At 40.8% G+C, this 22,572-nt stretch overlaps 1 protein-coding gene and 1 long non-coding RNA gene across 9 annotated transcripts in view; one reads left to right on the top strand and one right to left on the bottom strand.

The window, feature by feature from the left end:
- ULK4 (unc-51 like kinase 4) overlaps positions 1-22,572 on the top strand; it is a 620,462-nt gene that overhangs the window by 175,770 nt on the left and 422,120 nt on the right. For all 8 annotated transcript variants that reach the window (XR_005202208.1, XM_037742907.1, XM_037742908.1 and 5 more), the window contains 3 exons: positions 12,918-13,051; positions 14,821-14,942; positions 15,097-15,153. Coding sequence is in view for 7 of the 8 variants with exons in the window: in XM_037742907.1 (XP_037598835.1) it covers positions 12,918-13,051; positions 14,821-14,942; positions 15,097-15,153 (313 nt within the window). In the remaining variant the exon portion in view is untranslated. The remainder of the gene's footprint in view (positions 1-12,917; positions 13,052-14,820; positions 14,943-15,096; positions 15,154-22,572) is intronic.
- Positions 1-22,572, bottom strand: part of LOC108312811 — a 420,933-nt gene that overhangs the window by 26,121 nt on the left and 372,240 nt on the right. The window lies entirely within an intron of this gene.

Below are 22,572 nucleotides of genomic sequence, written 5' to 3'. Positions count from 1 at the left end.
TTTTGCTATTCAGGTATTATGTTAGCTGTGGGTTTGTCATATATGGCCATTATTGTGTTGAGGTACAAACATTCCTCTATACCTAATTTGTTGAGAGTTTTTATTTTGAAGGATGTTGACTTTTATCAAGTGTTTTCCCTGCCTGTATTGAAATCATTTTGATTTTGTTAATGTGATGCATCACATTTATTGATTTGCATATGTTAAACCATCCTTGCATCCCTGTGATGAATTACACTTGATTATGGTGAATGACTTTTCATTGGAGATATTGGCCTAAAGTTTCCTTCTCTGGTTTTCCTATTAGGGTGATATACTGGCCATGTAGAATGAGTTTGAAAGACTTCTTCCTCTGCAGTTTTTTGGAGTACTTTGAAAAGGATTAGTGTTAGTTCTTCTTTAAATGTTTCATAGTATTCAGCAGTGAAGGCTTCAGGCTCTGGACTTTTCTTTGATGGGAGACTTTATTACTGCTTCGGTCTTATTATTGGTCTCTTCATACTTTTTATTTCTTCATGATTCAATTTTGATAGACTGTGTCCAGGTATTTGTCTATTTTTCACAGATTTTTCAACTGTTTGGTGTATAGTTGTTCATAATAGTCTTATGATTCTTTTTAGTCTGTGACATCCATTGTAATGTCTACTTTTTAAAATCTCTGAATTCATTTATTTGAATCTTCTCTCTGTTTTTCTTTGTCTGCCGAACGTTTGTTATATTTTCAAAGCACCAACTCTATTTGCTGACCTTTTGTACTTTGAAAAAGTCTCCATTTCATTTATTTCTGCTCTGTGGCACCTCTTTTCTTCTGCTGATGTTGGGTCTAGTTGGTTGTTGTTTTTCTTGTTCCTTGAAGTATATGTAATGTTACGTTGTTTGAGATCTTTCTGATGTTTTGATGTGGGCATTTATTGCTCTAAACTTCCCTGTTACAACTGCTTTTGCTGTATCCCATAGGTTTTAGTATATTGTGTTTCTATTTTTATTTGTATCAGAGAATTTTTAAATTTTTAAATGTAAAGAAAAATTCTTCCTTGACCCTTCTGTTGTTCAAGAGTATATTGTTTAATTTCCATGTATTTGTATAGCTTAAAGAGTTCCTCCTGTTACTGATTTTTAGTCTTATTTCATTATAGTCAGAAAACACACTTAATCTAATTTTGAAAATCCGTCCTATGTGTTGGATTTGTTAGCTTTGGTGTTGAGTAGGTGCAGTAGTGCAGTCTTTGCGTAGTTTCTTCGGCTATAGTCAGTGTTTACAATGTGTGTGAGTTCCTCAGCGACTTGGGCTGCAGGAGTTTGGGCAGCTGGTCTGCCAGCTTGGACTGCTTCCCTGAGGGAGGGGTGGCAGGCCCTTTCATGCACCGCACCAAGGGAGTGCAGGGCTGGCTGACTGGCGGCTCAGCTGCTTCCCTACCTTTGGAGGTGGAACAAGCTGTGTCTGGTGTCATGCCAAGAGGGAATGGAATTTGTTACATGGTAGATCAGGCATTGTTCCTGTGGGAGCAGATTGGCAGGCTTGTTTGCTCCAAGGGGCTGCAGGACTGTTGAGTGCGGTGGAGCCTTTAGGGTGGGGAGTCACAGTGGCTGTTGGCTCCCGGGGCAGGAACACTCCCGCAGCAGCCCCAGTGTCAAGATGGCACTGTGCAGCGGCAGCTTGGGGCGGGGGAAAATAGGGCACAATGTCAGCCTCTTCTCTGGCACGGTGTAGCCATGTGGACTCCGGGCAGCTTCCTCAGCAGGGACTGGGGCCCATGAGGAGTGCAAGATTCTTCGGCAACAAAAACTGCAGGTCTTTGTGATGTTGATAGGAGCTACTGGGGGCTCCACGCTTACCTTTTTCTTGTAGGGGGAATTTCCTCATGGTTCTGAGTTGATCCCAGCTGGGGAGACAGGGTGGCAGAGAGCAGGGTGTCTGCACTCCTTCTCCGCCCGGCCGTCTGAGTCTTCCACTCTGCCACTGTACTTCAGTGTTCTCCTTCAGATACTTGAGTCAAAATGGAGTTATTAATTCATTGTTCTGGTCTTTTTTTGTGGGAGTTGGGGTCATGAGTATCAGGCACCTCCAGTCAGCCATCTTGGTGACGTCACTATAAAACTGCACATTCTTACATGACATCAGACAGTCATCGTAGGCGTTGCGTGTTTGTTTATAAGCCACAGTAGTTTGGTGTGATTATGTATCAAGTGGATATACATTATATATGTGTATACTTATATGCTAAGTGGATATATATGTCTTTTCATTTTTGTTTGATTTATAGTAGGGATGTCTGTCTGAATAACCTAATTCACATTTACCAGAAACTAGAATTCCACTGCCTTCCTTCTTGAAGTACTTTCGTGACACCCAGGGCAGTTTTTTTGGGTTTTCTTCACTTTTCACTCGTCACTCTTCCTCATTCCCTCTGCTGGTCCTTCTTCATCGTCTTAGCCTTTCTAGTAATTCCATGACCCAGTCATTGGGCGTTCACTCCCCAGGTGATCTCATTTAATCTAATGGCTTCTAGAGTTTGGACGCTCGTTCCTCAGACCTCCAAATTTGATCTGCAGTGTTGGAGGTGGGGCTAATCGCAGGTGTTTGGGTCGTGAGGACGGATCCCTCATGAATGACTGGGGACTGTCCTTACTCTGTTAGGTCTTGCCAGAGCTGGTTATTAAAAAGAACCTGTACCCACCCCCTCTCTCTTTTGCTTCCTCCCTTCCCATGTGACCTCTGCACACCCTGGCTCCCCTTTGCCTTCCACCATGAGTGGAAGCAGCCTGTGATCCTTGCCAGATGCAGCTACTCAATCTTGAACTTTTACAGACTTCAGAATCATGAGCCAAACACACATTATTTTCTTTATATTACCCAACCCCAGGTATTGCTTTATAGCAACACAGATGGACCAAGACGATTGCCTTAAATACCATCCATCTGTGGCTACTCTCAGATTACTTTCATCAGCCCAAGCCTTTTCTCACACTCACACTTACATACCAACTTTCCATGTGATACGGAAACTTTAATGTTGGATCATGTTTTTCTGCCCCAGACTTGCTATTCTGGCAGTCTTTATCTATTTTAGTAAATGGTAGCTCTGTTATTCCAGTTGCTTAGTTGCATGGAATTATTCTTGATTTCTCTTTTTTCTCACTCTTCATCTTAATGGCTGTTCCTTAAAAACAAAAACAATCCAACCACATCTTACAGCTCCCACTGTTATCATTTTGGTCCGTCGTCATCTCATATCCAATCAACAGCAAATCTAATTATCTGTACTATGAAAAGAGATCCATGATCTCATCAGTTCACACCGTTTCCCCACTACCACACTAAGCAAAGCCGCCATGACTTTTCATCCAAACTGTTACAAGTTGCTTCTCTTTTTTTAACCACGTATCAGATGATGCCTGCCTCCTTGGGAGTAAAATTCAAGCTTCTTACCATGGCATGCAAGCCCCTTCGTGGCTTGGAGCCTGGTTACCTCTTGGATCTTTCTTATGCCAAGCTGTAGCTACACAGCAAGCCTGGGTCTGCCTGTAGGATGTTGCATGTGGCTTACCAATTATCTGGGATGTTTTGTCCACTTTGCATGCTTGTTTTACCCCTTCTGGTCTTTGCCTAGCTGACATCCTGTCAGAGAGGTTTTCTCTGGCAAGAGACTAGTTTTCTTACTCTTCTGTAATTTTCTCCATAGGACTTGTCACCACCTAAGCTATTTTCCAGTTGCTTATTTGCTGTCTGTTTGATTGCACTTGAATATACACTCCATGGGTTGTATATACATTAACTAGAAAAATGCTTAGCACATAGTAGACACCGTTTATTTATTGAATGAATAAACTGATAACGTCCTCCTTGCACTCAGTCAACTCGTTTTGCCATAGACATTGTACCGGTGTAGATATACACAGAGGACTTGGTGAGCTTGGCCTTAGAATCATGGAGGCATAGCAGCAGGTCTTAATAGAAGGCGGATCAGAGTTACCTAAAGGCGGATGTATGTTTATTAAGCATAGGATTCCTGTGGTGGTAAGAGTAAGAAAACTGTGGTCAGATTGGGCAGAATGAATCAGGGAGATAAATGGAGAGAAATGCAGGGGTTGGAGTGACAGTAGTTTGGGAACGGGTATGTTTTGGGGAGAAATAATACTGTTACAGATAGTTGGCTGGGGCGGTGGCTCATGCCTGTAATCCCAGCAGTTTGGGAGGCAGAAGCGGGCAGATCACTTTAGGTCAGGAGTTCGAGATCAGCCTCGTCAACATGGTGAAACCCTGTCTCTATTAAAAATACAAAAAATAAATGAAACAAATAAAACAAAATAAAAATACAAAAATTAGCCTGGTGTGGTGGCGCACGTGTAATCACAGCTGCCAGGTGAGCCAGGAGAATCGCTGGAACCCAGGAGGAGGTGGTGGTTGCAGTGAGCTGAGATCATGCCACTGCATTCCAGCCTGGGCGACGGAGCGAGACTCCATTAAACAAACAGAAAAAAAGATAGTCAGGGACACAAAGGAGAATTGATGTTGTTTATTGCAGTTTATTTGGATTTCTATTCACTGTGTTCTCTCTTTAACTTGATACACCCTGTAGAACACCGAGAAATAGCATTTGCTGCCTTTGGTAGAATGCTTGTGAAGTATTTGTGGACGCTGTGCTCAAATGTTTCCACATTTTATCTCCTTTATAGAATGTGAATTCTTTTAGAAAATAATGTTCTCTTGTCAGTAAAGTCAGTTTATTCTACGGTAGCCTGTGAAAACACATCTTGTAATGGGGAGGCATTGGGGACAGCATGAAGAAATGGAGCATCATTCTGGAGTTAGGTTTATATTGTTATGGATCCCATTAGTCTTTTATTTCCCCCAGCAGATGTAATGGATATTTTCTTACGTATTAACAGTCTGTACTAGTGTTTGAAAATGATTTGAATAGTTTTTGCCTCAAGTAAAAGATATTTCAAACCATGGTAGTTAAGCAACACATTATCAAATTTTATAATGGATAATTTAAACTTCAGAGAAAAACTGATTCCTTATAGACAAGTGTGAATTTGCTTTTTTTTAATACTCTGCACATTTGGAGAGGATTTCTTTGGGATTCCCTGACTGCCAAAAGATAACATTTCTATTTTCTGTTTCTGGGGTAGCTGTTATTGATATAGAGGATTTCCTAAGACAGGGAGAGAAGCATATTTTTGAGTCATCTCAGTCTCTGTTTGGATTAAGATGATCTAGATTGTTTGGTGTTCTAGCTGCCTTCCAGAAGCAAATGTTAATCCTGTGTGGATAGGTCTAACCCTAACTCCAGACCTCAGAATATCTCCCTGGTTTTCAGGTATAGAGTCTAATTCTCAACAGAAAGTAATCAGGCCTATGAGGAGACAGGATAAGATGAATAAAAGCAGTAAGATCAACAAGAGAGACAGCATCCTCAGGGAATACAGGCAATGGAGTTATCAGATACAGACTTTACAATAACTGTGATTAATATAGTCAAGGAATTTGAAAGATTAAAGATTTCAGTGGAGAACTAGAGCTATTAAAAAAACCCAAATGGATATTCTAGAACGAAAAAATACAGTAACTGAGTTTTAAGTAAAAACTCTGTGGATTTGGTTAACAGATTAGACTGACCTAAGCAGAGAAATAATATGTAGCAGAAGTCTGAGATCAGTGTGGAGAGACAGAGGTATAAAAGACATGGAGAAGTGCTGGAGAGATACAGAGGAAAAGAGTGAGGAAGTGGTGTTTTTTTTTTTTTTTTTTACAATAAATGGTAATAGACCATTTGGATATCAATATAGGAAAAATGAAAACTTTACTCCTAAGCTGTACTGTACCGAAGATCAATACAGGTAGATTTTATGATTTTCTGTTTAAATTTGTAAAGGTAAAGCAGTAAAGCTTCTGGTAGATAGCATATGAAGATATCTTCATGACTTTTGTGTAGATGGAAAATTTTTTTTAACAGAACACAAAAGCATTGTCAGAAAGGAAAATATTGATAAATTAGGCTACCTTAAAATGATGATTCACTCAAAGGCATGACTAAAAGAGTAGAAACATAAGCCACAGAGTAAGAGGCATATATAAATGACAAGTATCATCATTAGTGGTCTCAAGAGAAATGTGTACACACCTGTTTCATCAAGGAAAATCGGACAGATGACCCAATAGAAAAATGAGCACAAGACTTGCACAGGCACTTCACAAACTGGCTACCTCCAGGTGGCCAATTAACACCTGAAACGATGCTTAACCTGACGAGTCATCAGGAAAATTTAGTTTAGTCACAATGAGGTACCAATGTGTGCCCACCAGAATGGCTAGGATTTAAAAGTCTGATAATGTGGGGTTTTGGCAAGGATGTAGAAGAACCTGAATTCTTCTATCTACCTGTTGGAGTATAAATCAACATAATGATCACTTTAGAAAGCTGTTCATCAGTGTCTATGAAACAGAATGGAGGCATGCGTTGTGACACAGCAGTTTTACTTCCAAGTGTGTATCCAATAGAAATGTTTGCATGCATCCAGCATTAGTTGTGCTTATCCCTGTTCATAAATTGAAATAGCCCAAATGTTCATCCACAACAAAATAGATAAGAAAATTACCGTATATTCACATACTGGAACACTACACAGCAATGAAAAAGAATGTGGATGAATATGAGCAGACATAAATATAGAGCAGATAAGCCAGGCTTTCAGCTATTTGGTAATGTTTCATCTCCTTATGATTAAGAGTTGAAGGATTGACAGCCTATTTTTAGAAGTTCTCAGTATGTTGGTGAATGTTGACTTTGAGCTTCACACTAGGATCATCTGTACGGGCATGTTTAATGTAAAGTTCAGCATGAATATCTCTGGCTGTTTCTCTTGGGCTATTTAGTTTTGCCAAAGAAGAACATGTGAAGAGTGTCGCAGTCGCGTGCTTGGGAGGAAATGAGTAGGCTGCCAGGGTCCCAGGAGCCCACTGGACCCAGGGGGCTGAAGTTTCAGTGTTTGCTGTGTGTGAATCCACCCAGTCTCCCTATTTGCAGTTTAGTAGTCGTCTCTTAAACTTGGTCTGCTACTTCCCAGTCCAGATGGCTTTTATTTTATTTTCTCTAGAGAATAAATATTCAGACTTTTGCCTGAACACAAGCCTGGTGGTAGTTACCTACATATATTGGCTAAAGGAGGTAATTTAAGGTTCAAACTACTTTTTAATCAGATTTTGTCAGATATTTGATCTTTTACTCCTCCTTCCTCACCCCTAGTTTTAGAAAGAACTTTTCAATAAACAGTATCAGACAAATGCTCGTCCACTTGGAAAAACGTTGGAATTAGATTCCCACTTCAGTCCACATGATAAATCAGTTTCCAGTGGATTGAGGACTTCAGTGTGAAAGACATGAGGAGGAAGAGAAGGAGAAACGGGAAGAAGGAAGAAAGAGGCTGAAGAAGGGGACGAGGAGAAAGAAGAGAAAAGATCCAGACCTCCGAATCGATAACAAAAGATCAGTAACCCAATGGGGCAAAAGACCTGAACAGGCGTTTCAGAAATAGGCATTTTCAGGGATTTGCTGTGCATATTTTCTCTTTTCATATTTTCTCTTTTCATATTTTCTCATTTTCCTCAGAAAAGAGGAAACATGAACAGCAGATAACTACCAAAATATTCTCACTGTCATTAATAATTATGAGAATTCAAATTAAGACTACAAGGTATCACTTTAGACCCCATAGTTAGATAGGTAGAAATTAAATCTAATACCATTAGGGATTGGTGAGGTTGTAACTCCGAGGGAACACATGCACTGTTGGTGGGAATAAATTGGGACAACCACTTTGGAAGCCAGTTTGGCAGGGTTGTGGAGTTGAATGCTTGAGTTTCTATTCCTGTGCACCCTAGCAGCTCTTGCACATGTGCACCAGGAGACAGATAAAGCAGTGTTCCTCAAGCATTGCTTTTTTGAGAACAAAAGCTGAAAGCACCCATCATGTCTTTCAGTAGAATGATGGGTAAATAAGCGGTTATATATTCTGCGTGTTTAATGAAGACAAACCTAATTACGTCCTTAAAGAATATGTTTCTGTTCTTCCTATATCAAAAGGAGTAGAAGAATTTTCGTGGCATCAAATTCTATCTCATCTCTGAAGAGATGTCCGGCTCTCCTTCATTTTAGTAAGTTGAGGCAGTGCTTCAAATGCAGAAGTGGGGCAGGGCTTTTGACCATGGTGATTCGTGACTCAGAATGGGATGAGAAGTGGAGCGTTAGCCTTCTCTAGGGATTTTCTCCTAAGATCTGTGCACTCAAGAAAGCCGTATCCCAAGGCTGTGGGTGCTGATAGTAGCAGCTACGGCTTCTTGAGTATTTACATACGCATTGACTCCCTCACAGCCGTCCTGTGAGGCGGGAATTCTCATCTCATTTTGTAATTAGAAAACTGAAGTTTGTAAGAGCTTAATTTGTACAAGATCACACTGTCAGGAAGTGCAGCAGCTGAGAATTGCTTCCAAGTTTGGTTGGCATCTCTGTTTCGTTATAGTCAAAGCAAAAGATTTGACCCTGCTGAAGGAAGGAATCCAGGAATCGTAATGGACACAGCCACAGTAAAGTTTTGGGGTACTGCTGGAGCACTGTCGGTTTGCTTCTTTTGTAAAGTCAGCCTGACACTTGACACCGTGAGAAAGCATAAATCTTACAAATGTGGTTGTCTGTTTGCCTTGCACTCAGCATTTATTATTTGGTAGGGTATCCTAGGAAATTAAGCATTAATCACCTAAAAAATGTTTTTAAAAAGGGTCTGTAGGACAACAATATCACTTAATGTTTAAAATCATTGTGCGGGCATGGTGGCTCATGCCTGTAATCTCAGCACTTTGGGAGGCCGAGGTGGGTGGATCACAAGGTCAGGAGTTCAAGACCAGCCTGGCCAAAATGACAAAACTCTGCTAAAAATACAGCACTTAGCTGGGTGCGGTGGCAGGTGCCTATAATCCCAGCTACTCAGGAGGCCGAGGCAGGAGAATCGCTTGAACCCATGCGGCAGAGGTTGCAGTGAGCTGAGATCGTGGCACTGCACTCCAGCCTGGGTGACAGAGTGGGACTCTGCCTCAAAAGAAAAATAACTTACACTGAAAGCTTTGAGTAGGTAATGTCTACTCATGGTTCAAAAACAAAAAAAACAAAACAAAACAAAAAAAATCAAAGTGAAAACTTCTCACCTGTACTTCATTACCCTAGATTACCACCATGTAAAATTAAGCATCGTTATTAGCTCATTTATCCTGCTGGATTTTTAAAAAATCTAAGCAAATATGAATGTTGATTATTTCTCTCTGTTTATATAAGCAAAAGTTTTCTATTTTGAACCTTCCTTATTTTACTTAAAAAGATATCTTGTGGTTTTTTGATATCGTGTATGAAGAGCTGCTTCTTTTTGATACCCACATTCTAATTATGTACCATATTTTACTTCGCCAGTCCCCTTTTGCTAGATACCTTCCAACCCAATGTTTTGATGTTATAAATTGCAAACTATATGTACGTATCATGTCATATATGTACAATTATATCTATAGAATACTTTCTTCCTAGGGGTGAAATTAGTACATTATTAATTTTCAAGATGTTGCCAGCTCACTCCCTCCTGCCTGGGATTCATACTTGATTTCGTATCCAATAGCAATGTGCTAGAGTGTCAGTATTCCCAGGGTCTCGATGGCTTCTTTGTCTTCAAATTTTCTGAGTTTTGGTCTCATGCGGTAAAAATATATGCCATTTTATGTGTATCTCTTTCAGTATGAGCAAAATGGAGCGTCTTTTTCTCGAACCCTTTATATTTTCTTCTGTGTGTAGCGCCTTTTCCTAGTCCCTGCTCATTTTTTCCTCTTGTTTTGCTAGTCTTTGTTTAATTATTATCTAGGGGCATATGTGTGTACACATACACGGCGTTAACCTTTTGTGATATGGAATGGAAAGTCTTTTCTCCAGTTGGTCTTTTGATTTCGCTTCTGGTGTTTTTTTCTAGGTGAAAGTTTTTTTATTTTTATGTAATCCAGTGGTATAAATTTTAAGCAAACACACAGCAAACAGCAGAATTAAGAAACGGGCCGTGGGATTAATGAGAACCAAGGAATTGCGGTAGAGAACTAGATAGAACTTTATGACAGTTTCAACAGCATTATTTACCGACTCAGCTGATACGTACTGAACACTTAATCAGAGTGAGGAGCTGTGCCCAGAAGTGAAAGGCCATGCTGAGAAGAATCAGATATAGTCCTTGCCCTTAGGTATTTTTAAGTTTACTGGGATGGCAAACATTATCAAATACTCAAAAATATCTTATACAATTGCACCTGGGTAGCTCCTCCATGCTATGAGATGGAACCATAGAGGGCTTTAGCTTAAGGAAGTCATCGGAGACTGCAGCGATTTATGAAATATGCGTGTGGATTTATGGGCAAGGTGAGAAGAGAAGAGCCATGTAGGCAGAGGCAGTGGCTTGTTGTGGGGGGAGGTACTGTGTATAAGGGACAAAGAACCCAGGGTGACTGGAGGGACGGCAGGAAAGATGAAACTGGGGAGGTGATGGGGGCCAGGCCCTGTAGGTCGCGACAGGGAGCTTTAAGGACTCCCATCTGAGGAACAGTGAGATGCCTTGGAAGGGTTTTAATAGGGGAGTGACCTAAGGGAGGAGATGAGTTTAGATGTAGGGTGTGCAAGGATTGGAATGACAGAGGAGAAGCGGATGGACTAGTTAGCTGGAAGGCTATTGTAAGAGGCCAGGAGGGGGGAATATGGTCGCTCGCTCTTGGTTTGGAGTGGAGAAGTGAAAGAGTTTGAAGAATATTCAATAATCGATTTAATATGGGAAGTGAGAGAAAAGGAGGCGTTAAGGATGACTCTCCTGGGTTTCTGGTTTGTTTAATGAGGTAGTGAGTGATGCGAAACAGTGGGATACTGTGCCCTGGAAGACAGCCGGGTTTGGTGAGATGATGACGTTTATTCTGGATGTGGGGTTTGAAGTGCCTTTAAGACAGCTAAAAGCAGATGTCAAGTCAGCAGTTGAATATATTGGTATATAACTTAGAGACTGGGTTTGAGCTCCAGATATATAATTGGGAGATTATGTGTATAGAAAAGTGGTAATTTAAATCATTGGTAGGAATTAGATAGCCCGGGTTAAACAGTTAGAGGATAGCTATGGGCCTAGAACTCAGTCTTGATAAACTTCAGCATTTAAGAGCGTGAACTGGCCGGGCCCAGTGGCTTGTGCCTGTAATCCCAGCACTCTGGGAGGCCGAGGCAGGCAGATCACATGATGTCAGGAGTTCGAGACCAGCCTGGCTAACAGGGTGAAACTCCATTTCTGCTAAAAATACAAAAAAATTAGCTGGGCGTGGTGGTGTATCCCAGTAGCACCTGTAATCAGTTATTTGGGAGGCTGAGGCAGAAGAATTGCTTGAACCTGGGAGGTGGAGGTTTCAGTCAGCTGAGATTGTGCCATTGCACTCCAGCCTGGGCAACAAGAGTGAAACTCTGCCTCAAAAAAAAGAAAAGTGTGTGAACCAGCAAAAGACACGGAGAAGGAACAACCAGGGAAACCCAGAAGAAAACTACTAAAGTAGGATGTTGTGACAGGAGCAGCGGGGTGGCAGCAGTGTTGAATGCTGCTGACTTGTATAGGTGAAGGCTGATGAAGGCCCGTCGGATTTGATGTCGTGTGACCTTAGAGACAGCGATGAGAGAGAAAGTCAGATTGAAGGTGGATGAGGAACAACTAGGTTGAACGGTGATTATGGCTCTAGCCACATAATCAGCGACTAGAACAGAGGGTGCTCACTGACGGATACAGCATCAAGGCCAACTTCCTGATTCGAGTTTGTCCTCACACGTTCACTAATGGGTTCTGAACGGTAATACACTGAAATGCAAATACGTGAATAAATTTATTGAGAGAGCCACATCCATGCTAAGTGTCAAGATTTCAATACATTTTACGTACGTGTGTGTATTACGAGTACAACTCCAGTTTACAAGGGGAATCGGTTGGAAGTTCTCTCTGAGAAGTAAAAGTTGGCTGGATGGGTGAGAATAACAGAAATGGGTGGATGGATGACAGTGACCACGGAGATTGCCTTAAAGGGACTTGTGCGTGATGAAATCCGTGGACTTGTTTCCCAAGAGGGAGCTGTGGGGAATGGGAACTTGAGAAAATGATGACTACATCCAGCAAAGGGGAGAAAGTGGGGAGAGGACCTGAAAGTTTGTGGTAACATCTTAAATGTCTAAGGTGATGGGCCAGCAGACCCCCTAGTTCTGGGTGGGAAGCGGTTAGTTCACAAGTGAATGTCTGAAGAATGCCACTGGTTTCAAAGAAGACGTAAGTTAACTTTAAAAGGGGGCATCATAACACTAGCAGTAAAGAGACATGTGAGAGCCAGGCATTTAGCATCTTCCATCTGTATCACCTGCTGTTAAAATGAAACCTTTTCTGTGGACTTAGGTACACAGTTTGCCGAGAGAATTGAAATTCATGTGAATCATCCAGGTTCCCAAGCAAGTTCACTGCTAATGATAAACAAATGTGCAGTTAACCTGTGGTTCTGCTTTGAACCTCTGAGACGTAGGGAGCCCTCTTCTGCCCACACATCTCTTTGCCTTTCATTTATCACCTGGAGAATGGTGTTTGTTTTCATTGGCCAAGGCAAATGAAATCAGGACATTAGCAGAGAAATTCAAAGTTGCCCCATTTTCTTTCTCCACAAATGTTTTAAGTTTTCCGAGGCAAAAATTGTGCCCGAATTGTGCTGCAAATCTGAACATCAATATGACTGGACGGGCGCCCTCCAGGACCCTCGCCGTGGCGGCATTTTCGGACAGACGCTATCAAGTGTTCTATCGTGAGAGGTAATCTCTGCACTTTCCTCCGTGTAGACTGGTGATGTACATCGAGAGAGACAGCAGAAAGACCACTCCAGGCAAGGAGCAGCAAGGCGGCAATGAATACCTGTCCAAGTGCCTGGACCTTCTCATCTGTCACATCGTGCAGGAGCTGCCACGCATCCTGGGTAAATCGGAGTCTCGTCCACAGGCCCCGTTTCTGCTCACCTTTCTAAGACCTGGCTTTTAGGCACCAGTTCTTTTTTAATTCTTACTTGTCTGTTCCTGAAGGCAAAGACACCTTTTCATGAATGTGTAGTTTCAAGATTTAAATTTGCTTTATCTGCTTTTGTAGTTGTTTTGCATCAATGACATGATGAGGCCTGATGACACAATGTCACATTAAGGTGTGATCTGAGGTAAACTGGCAATTTGAGAAAAGTGTTTTAATTGCTTAAAATTGGACTGATGTATTTGGGGCCAACTTTTCTTAAGATTTTTTTCTGCCTAAATCAGACCAATTTTCTCTTGGAATTAAAGCCACAAATTTATTTATTGTTAAAAAAAACTTTAAAAATTCATAGATTTTGTTTATTTTTTCCCCTTGCTGAAACAAGATTTTCTTGTATTTGTACAAATTTGTAGAGTATGTGACAAATGTTGTTCTGTGTATCAAATACATAGCGATCAAGTCAGGACATCGAGGGTGTCCAGCACCCACCTACAATACCTTTTTGTTAACTGCAGTGCCTGCTCTGCTGTCAGGTTTGAATTTATTCTTCTGTCTTGCTGTGTGCTCACACCCTTTGACCCACTTTTCTTTGTCATCCCTCCACACCCACTCACCCTCCTCAGTCTGTGTTATTTTCCATTTTCTTCTGCCATGTAATCATTTTTAACGCCCACAGTAAGTGAGAACAAACATGCATGGATTTTAATTTTAAATATTCAACTGCAATGTGAAAGAATGTTGATATTCGTTTAAAGTTTGAAACTTTCTTTGGTTTGAAAATTTATCTTAAGATAAAAATCTCTAATGATGATTGGCAAAGGATGTTTATTACAGCTAAAGAAATACCATATTTCATTGTTTTTACAGAAATTTAAGTAAGCTAAGGGGCATGTACATACGGCTTAAATCCCATTCCATGCTTTTCCAGCAGATGTAGCTGTAAACCAGAAATGTTTAGAATGTTAAATTTGATCCAAGCTGTTATAGTAGAGATTACTTAGATTCAGGAATTCAGAATATTAAATCAAAGTAATGAAAATATCTTCAAGACCAACTGACAGTAACTTTTTGCTCTTTACTAATACTTAGGAGGTTATTTTTGCCTAGTGATGACTGAAAATAGAGCCTCTGAAAATTTATTTCGAATTGTAGGCGTTTTTACCTCCAACCTGAAGGCTATAATTTGGTCAGTTGGTAGCTGAATTCTTTATTACTGGACTTATCCTGTTTTAGGATCTGACGTTAAGATTCTGATATCCACAAACAAGTTTTATTTATTTTGTATTTATCATCCAATGAGAAGTTTTGGGAATTGACCTCTTTTTACTCCCAATGTATTCTGTTTTCTTAAAGTTGTAGGTCGTGTTCTGTAATCCATTCACTTATTATTTAAATATATTTTCTTGTTTGCAAAAGTAACAAGTGCTCATGATTGACATTTGGAAAATAACAAAAAAATTTCTAAAACTATTATAATTTATTAAATTTTATTTTTCATTTCCACGAGACATTGAGTTCATTGATAGCGTGTTTGCCGAGTGTCACATTCTGTTCCAAGAGGTCATAAGTGTTTGTTGTGATTTCAATCCTTGTGAATAAGCATATCTGCTATTTTATCTGGACACTAATTACCTTAGAAGTCCCATTAGTATTCAAGCAATGACCAGTGGCTCCTAAGTATTTGTGGTTTTAACCTGCACACTTGCTCTGGGCTGTGCTTCCCAGGTGACATTCTGAACGCCTTGGCTAATGTTTCTGGACGTAAACACCCATCGACAGTTCAAGTGAAGCAGCTGAAGCTGTGTCTGCCCCTGACACCCGTGGTGCTTCACCTCGTGACTTCACAGGTACGATCGAAGGGAGGAGGAAAAGGGCACCAGTGCCTCTTTTCTCTGTAAACTGGAGCTGAGAATCCTTGACTCAAAACACTTTCCATTTTTTACTGAACTAAAATTGTACATAGCTTCCAGAATTTAATCTACAGAAACTGTCATCACACAGGTATTTCGACCTCGGGTTGTAACAGAAGAGTTTCTTTTCAGCTACGGAACTATTCTTGTGAGTAACACTACATTTTTCTTGTTTCTAATAAAAATGTGGCTGCCTCTACTGTTTGTGGAATTTGGTGTCAGAATGAGGTAATATAAAAATCCTCTTGGTATTTATTTGTCTCCAGGGAAGTGACCTTTTAATATTTTATCTGTTGACTGTAATAAAATTTGACATTTGGAGAAAACACATTCTCTCCTGATAATGTATTTTGTTCAGAGACAGCCCAAATAGGGTCAATATGCCCGCAGAAGCACTTGCACGGATTTTGGTATTGAACATCACGAAAAAATTTAATAAAACTGGTGACCATGGAATGCTGGGAACACGTTATCATTGTTATTTATTTCGGCTTACGTTGTCAGAAGTAAATAGTAATACTAGTCAGGGGGGAGAATTATTGACTGAAATTCAGGACCTGGATTTAGTCATGTGCAGCATCTCTTCTTCTGCTGGCATTTCTCTCTGCTAAGCTCAGTTCAGCTGCTTCTTTAATTTTGAGGATGCAGGTAGAAATGAGAAATCACTGTATTATTTTTCACTTCCATTTTTGCTCACAAAAATTGTCTTTTTATTTAGCTCACGGGTCATGAATTATGTTATGTTTTTCCCTTGCCAGTAGTGGCTACAGTGAATATGATTGATACAATGAGGGGCCATCCAGAGGGAAGGCGAAAACGTTTGTCACAGAGCTTCTCCAGGCTTGCTTTGGTAGTCATAATAAACTGAACAGAGATTTTCAAAATGCCATAGATGTAACTAGTGAAAATGAAGTCAGCATCTTAATTTTATTGTTGGTTTGGAATTTTTTTTTAAAAAGATTGCCACACACAAGTGAGAATATTGTTGTCTAGAAATTTAATCATAGGGTGACGTGTGATGTTTGTAAGTGTGAATGGTGAGTGGCGAGTGCTGATTTTTAGGAAGCAATGGAGTAGAGGTCCCTTTGTGCTCAGTTTTAAATTTTTATCATTTGAGTACTTCGAATCCTGAATTCTAGAAAGCCTAATTTTGGTACCACATTTATGAAATTGCAAATGATGAGAATTTGTATTTACCACCGTCCTTTTACCTGTTTTTAAGTACAGCATAGGCATCATTTTAGCATGACTATGATTTTCTATTTGCCATTCCATCGCACTGGCATGTTGATGCCTGACATTGGTAATTTTGTCATAGCAGCCACGATGGAGTATTGTGGCACGGTGTGTGTTTGGGATAGGTATAACTGTCTTGTTCTTTCTCCCTCTCTTTTTTTTTCATGTGTAGTATTTTCTTCTGCCTACATTAACTGAACATGCTTCAGGTTTTTAAGTAATTACCAAGTTTTTCCAACAGAAAAGTCTTTATGGGCTTTCATAAGTTCTACGAATATTAGGGAGAACTCATCTGCTCCTTATAATTCTTTGTTCAGAGACAAGGGAGGAGACCACATGAGTGTCCATGAAGACTCTTCTGCGGCTGCTCCGTTGGGTCTTTTCAATATAGGCACTTTTAGGAATGGAAAATAACTTGGCTGGTTTAGAGATCATTAAGATATTGAAAAAATTTTAGCAGTTTTTTTCTTGATAGTCTCACCCAATTGGAGGAAGTTGAGGGAAACAGAATGAGTTTTTTGCCTCTCTTCAGTCTGTTTTCCTAGTTTGAGTCATGGCCAATCCCAGAATTCTTGAATTACTTTTCTTATTGTGTTTGTTGCTTGGCCTTAACTGTGTGCTCACCTTTTGCATACTCAGCGTTGTTGGAACTGGTGGAGGGCTAGTAAAGGGAGAGGATTACTGACTAAAATTCAGGACCTGGATTTAGTTATCCATACGGATTGCGAACTGTTCCAGAAGATAGCAAAAATGTTATTCAGGTTACAGTGCCTTACCGATGCTCGGAGACCCTTAGAAATTTACAGTGCAAATTAGCATATTAAAGCCTTTTGAGTTTTAATAATTAAAAATTTTTTTTTAGGGAAAGGCTTCCTTCCTTCCTTCTCCCCTCCCCTCCCCTTCCCTCCCCTCCCCTCCCCTCCCCTTCCCTCCCTCCTTTTTTTGGTGGTAGTGGTGGGGATGCACAGTTATGAATCTTCTGTAGCCCAGTCCACAGAATGATCGTGTAAAACTGTCCAGAGCATAGTGCTTATTTGGTTCTAGTGACATAGAGGAAATAGTCTATTATATTTACATACTTAGCTTTGTGTATTTTTTTCCTTTTCTTTTTTTTTTTTTTCTTTTTTTGAGACAGAGTCTTGCTCTGTCACCCAGGCTGAAGTGCAGTGGCACAGTCAGGCTCACTGCAGCCCCCTCCTCCCAGCCTCAGGCAGTCCTCCCTCCTTAGCCCCTGACGTAGCTGGAACTGCAGGTGTGTGCCACCATGCCTGGATAATTTTTTTGAAGAGACGGGGTTTCACTATCTTGACCGGGCTGGTCTTGAACTGCTAGACTCAAGTGATCCACACACCTTGGCCTCCCAAAGCGCTGGGATTACAGGCATGAGCTACCTTGCCCAGCATTGTGTTTTGAAAGACTTATTGGTACACCCGGAGATAATGTTATTTTCAGTATTTCTCAAAATGTATCTTGTGGAGTAGCGGTTGTCTTATGGCAGGCATATTGGCCTTTTATATTTTAAAGGTATGACTTACTTGGGGTATTCAACCTCAGTCCACTTTTAGAAGCTGTATCCAGTAGCAACAATCCAGTAGCTTCTTGGCTTCCACTGAGGCAGCTCTCTACAAGCTGCCGGCCTGCTGTGGGTGGGTGGGAGGTGGCAGCCAGGGTTGCTGTGATGTCTCCGTGTCAGAAGGTTCTTAAGGAGCAGGCTGGAGCCGGGGCGTTGGAACTGTGCTTCCCGTTGACTTCAGTTTTATCATGCCACTAGGGCATGGTTTGCCTAGTTGACCTACAGACTTTTGTTTTTTTTTTTTTGGTGGAAATTCAGGATACTTCTTATGTATGGAGGCATAAATACAGGAATTAATTTTTTGTAAAAATGTTTTCCCGAGGAAAATGAAGTTTTGGTTGTCTCATATTTTAAGGAGACTAGCATTTGGAAACAATTCAGCAGAGCAATTTTAAACCATTATCAAGCTTTGAAAGAGTCCTAGCAAAAGAGGATACCCAGCTGATGATGGCTGTTTTCACTTCTTACTGGCAGAAGCAGCCTGCCTTCTTGCTGGGCTCCCTCTCCAGGATTCAGCAGTCTAGTCTCTGGGGAAGTTCTCTGGCGAATAGCACGCTTCTTTTGGTCCTCCGCTGAATTGGGCTGGGAAATCGGAAGTAGTGAATTAAGGAAATATTTTCAAGAGCTCATGATATATATTAACCTAACATTCACTGCATTTCTTATGTCCTTGTGAAAATGCTTTTGATTAATGATCAGGGGAAGCAGACTTTGTTGTGTCTAAGTTCTGGCCTCGTTAGTTTATACAAGTAAAATGGCTGTGGTGGTGATCGTTTCTACAGTAAATAACTCCGGAAGCACATGCTTCCTGCCCTCTGTAGATTTTTATGTAAAGAAATGCTGGTTTGTTGATAGACACTGACTTCAGCTGCAGGAAAGCCAGAGATAGTGCACTCTTGTATTTTTCAAAAGATGATAGTATATATTTCCTTATTTGTTGCCAGCAGATGTTCTTGTCCTTCTTCCATCCCGGTTGCTGAAGGAGCTCATTTCAGCCCCTGCTGTGGAGCACTGAATGAAACACAGCGTGACACACTGCCCGCACTCCCTAGCCAGTGGCCCCAGCCAGGGGGTGGCTACTTTTTTTTGCTCCCCTGCTGAAACTCCCCGCTTTAAAGCTTGTGCTGTGAGAAGATACAGTGTCATCCTCTGTGTTGTGGCCATCTGCAGATTCCTGGGTCATTGGCCCTTGTTCCTCAGCATTCCTTTAGCACTTGGCTCGCCACGAGCCTCTCCTTGCGGCTCCTGCGTCATGGGTGGGGAATTCGATATCCCTCTGGGGGGTCTCCCAGTGCCTCAGCCTCACAGCTCCCTGGCTGCCTCTCTCCCCACGAGCTTGTCTGTCTTCCTGTCTGCTGGCTGCCCCCATGGTCAAACACTTGACCTTACTGTCAGCATCCCCTGTCGGTCCACCAGCCCTGATTGTCAGCTCCTTTTCTCTCCACCCCAGCAGCCCTTCAGCTCCTTTGAGACTTAATTGTTCCTACCTGCTTTCTACCTGCTTTCTAGCTGTTTCTACCCTGCCCTACTAGGGCTCTGCTGCTTCACGTTCTCTTACTCTGCCTAGGGCGCCTGGTCCAGCATTAACCCCGCCTCACATAGATCGGAGCTCCCATTCCCGATCTTTCCTTGTCTTCCTCTGGCACTTTTTTTTTTTTTTTTTTTTTTGAGTCTCTTTCTGTCTCCCAGGCTGGTGCAGCAGAGAGATCTCGGCTCACTGCAACCTCTGCTTCCCGGGTTCCAGCAATTCTCATGCCTCAGCCTCCCAAGTAGCTGGGACTACAGGTGTGTGCCACCACTCACAGTTAATTGTTGTGTTTTTTGTAGAGATGGGATTTCACCGTGTTGGCCAGGCTGCTCTTGAACTCCTGACCTCAAGTGATCTGCCTACCTCAGCCTCCCAAAGTGCTGGGATTGCAGGCGTGAGCCACTGCACCTGGCTCCCTGGCAAATTTTAATGCTAGTTAAATTTAAGTCTCCACCTACCCTAGCCTTGCTCGGAGTGGCTAAATATGGCTGTGGGGAGGGGGGACAATGCAAATAACTGGTCTGTCTTAAAATTCACATCAGCCGCTGACTATTTCCATGTTCCCTTCTTCTTGAATGTCCAATGCCGTCCTCACTCCCCCCTCGTTACTTCCTGTTACACTGAGAATGAGAAGGAAGAAATACATCAAAAGACATTGAAATTGATAAATGAATGAAATATTTAGTAGGGATTTAAAAAGAGTTAAATAGGGGAAATATAAGGTAGGAAATGAGTTAAAAGAATCTCATAATTCTTCATAATAAAGAATAAATAATTTCAGCATTTAGTCAAGCTTACATTTTTATATATATATATATAAGAAAAAGGTAGTGCATGTGAGTGGTTACAAAGTCCCGAGGGAAGTGAACGGCAGAAAAAGCAGAGAAGCAGAGAAGCATACCTCCTCAGGTTCCCAGAGGAAGCAACGCTTGTCCTTGCCGGTGACCTCTGCCTCAAAAATTGTCATTCACATCACCAGCATTGTTGTATTTTGTGTGTGTGTGTGTGTGTGTTCACATCACCAGCATTGGTGTATTGTGTGTGTGTGGGTGTATTGTGTGTGTGTGTGTGTATGTGTGTATTTTTAATTTTTTTTTTTAATTTTGAGATGGTGTCTTGCTCTGTTGCCAGGCTGAAGTGCAGTGGCGCAATCATGGCTCACTGCAACCTCTGCCTCCTGGATTCAAGCAATTCTCCTGCCTCAGCCTCTGGAGTAGCTGAGATTACAGGTGCGCACCACCACGCCCGGCTAATTTTTGTATTTTTAGTAGAGACGGTTTCACCATGTTGGCCAGGACAGTCTTGAACTCTTGACCTTGTGATCTTCCCTCCTTGGTCTCCCACGTGCTGGGATTACAGGAGTGAGCCACTGCACTGGGCCTATGTATATATTTTTACGAGAATTACACAGAAGGGATTGTTGTTACAAACACTGCTATGTCCTCTTTTTTTACTTAGTGATTCATAGACATTTAAGTAGATTTGTTGAAGTGAAAAGATATCTCTCTCACTCACTGAGTTTTTTATTCAGCAAAAGTTATGTGCCCATTTTGGAATTATGTGAAATGATCTTAACAAAATTATCATGAAAAGCATACATTGCTACTTTTAAAAATTAACTTCATTTTAAAGTCAATTTTGTTTCTTTGTAGACCTTTTATAACCTTAAATAAATGTCTTTAAGTTTTTAAATTTTAATTATTTATGGTTATTAAAGAAAGTTGTAGAAAACTGTGAAATTTGAAAAAAATAAAATTATAACTCTACACTAGGAGACAACCATTGTTAACTTGTTCTTGTTTTCTTATGTTTTCTATTCATATAGATGTGTTTGTATTGTAGAAACAATTATTTATGTATCTATAACGTATATGTGACATATACAAATACATTTGAGACTATTCTGTATCCATAGATTCATATTCTACTTTTAAAAACCTTAGGTTGCATTTGGCTGGTATGGTGGCTCACACCTGTAATCCTGGCACTTTGGGAGGGCAAGGCGGTTGGATCACGAGGTCAAGAGATCGAGACCAACCTGGCCATCATGACGAAACTCCATGTCTACTAAAAATACAAATATTAGCTGGGCATGGTGACGCATGCCTGTAGTCCCAGCTACTTGGGAGGATGAGGCTGGAGAATTGTTGGAACCTGGGAAGCAGAGGTTGCAGTGAGCCAAGATCGTGCCACTGCACTCGAGCCTGGTGACAGAGTGAGACTCTCTCTCAAAAAAAAAAAAAAAATTAGGTTGCATTTAGGTATTTTCCCATAACTTAAAAAAATTTCATTTAAAAACATTTTAAAATTTAATTTTAAATTGGCAAATAAGAATTATATACATTTATTGTGTATAACAGATTGTTTTGAAATATGTATACATTGTGGAATGGCTAAATTGAGCTAATAAATGTATCTGTTACCTCCCATCCTTGTTTTTGTGATGAGAAAACTTGAAATCTACTATTACCAATTTTCAAGACTACAGTTTTCATTAACTATACTCGCTGTGTACACAGGATCTCTTGATACCTATTTCTATGTAATTTTGTATCCTTTGACCAATGTCTTCCCCTGACCCCCAGTCCCTGGTAACCACCATCTCTTCTCCACTCAGACTTCACCTGTTTTAGTTCCCACCTGTGAGTGAGACCGCATGACGTTTGTCTTTCTGTGCCGGGCACATTTCCTTTAACATAACGTCCTGTAGGTTCATCCATGTTGCCGCTGATGACAGGTTTTCCTGTGTATATTTGCCACGTCTGTGAGATCCATTCCTCTGTTGGTGGACAGTTGAGTTGATTCTGTGTCTTGGCTGTGGTGAAGAAAGCTGCCGTGAACGTGGGAGTGTAGACATTTCAACATCCTGATTTTACTTCCTTTGGAAAAACATATGTATGTATTTCAGTAGTTGAATTCCTTGATCATGTGGTACTTCTATTTTTAATTCTTTTGAAGAATGTTCATGCTGTTTTTCCTAATGACTGTGCTAATTTACATTCCCTTCAACAGTGTGCAAGAGTTCCCTTTTCTGAACATCCTTACCAGCCCTTGTTATCTTTCATCTTTTTGGTAATAGCCATTCTTACAGATGTGAAGTGATATCTCATTATAGTTTTAATTTGCCTTTCCCTGATTAGTGATGTTGAGCATTTTTTTCATAGTTAACCATTTGCATATCTTCTTTGAGTAATGTCTATTCATTCCTTTGACTTTTTTTTTTTTTTTTT

This window comes from Cebus imitator, unplaced genomic scaffold (genome assembly GCF_001604975.1).
Source record: "Cebus imitator isolate Cc_AM_T3 unplaced genomic scaffold, Cebus_imitator-1.0 Scaffold129, whole genome shotgun sequence".
NCBI classification, from domain to species: domain Eukaryota; kingdom Metazoa; phylum Chordata; class Mammalia; order Primates; family Cebidae; genus Cebus; species Cebus imitator.
Note: the sequence above shows the minus strand (reverse complement) of the source record. Positions and strands in the feature narration are given on the sequence as shown.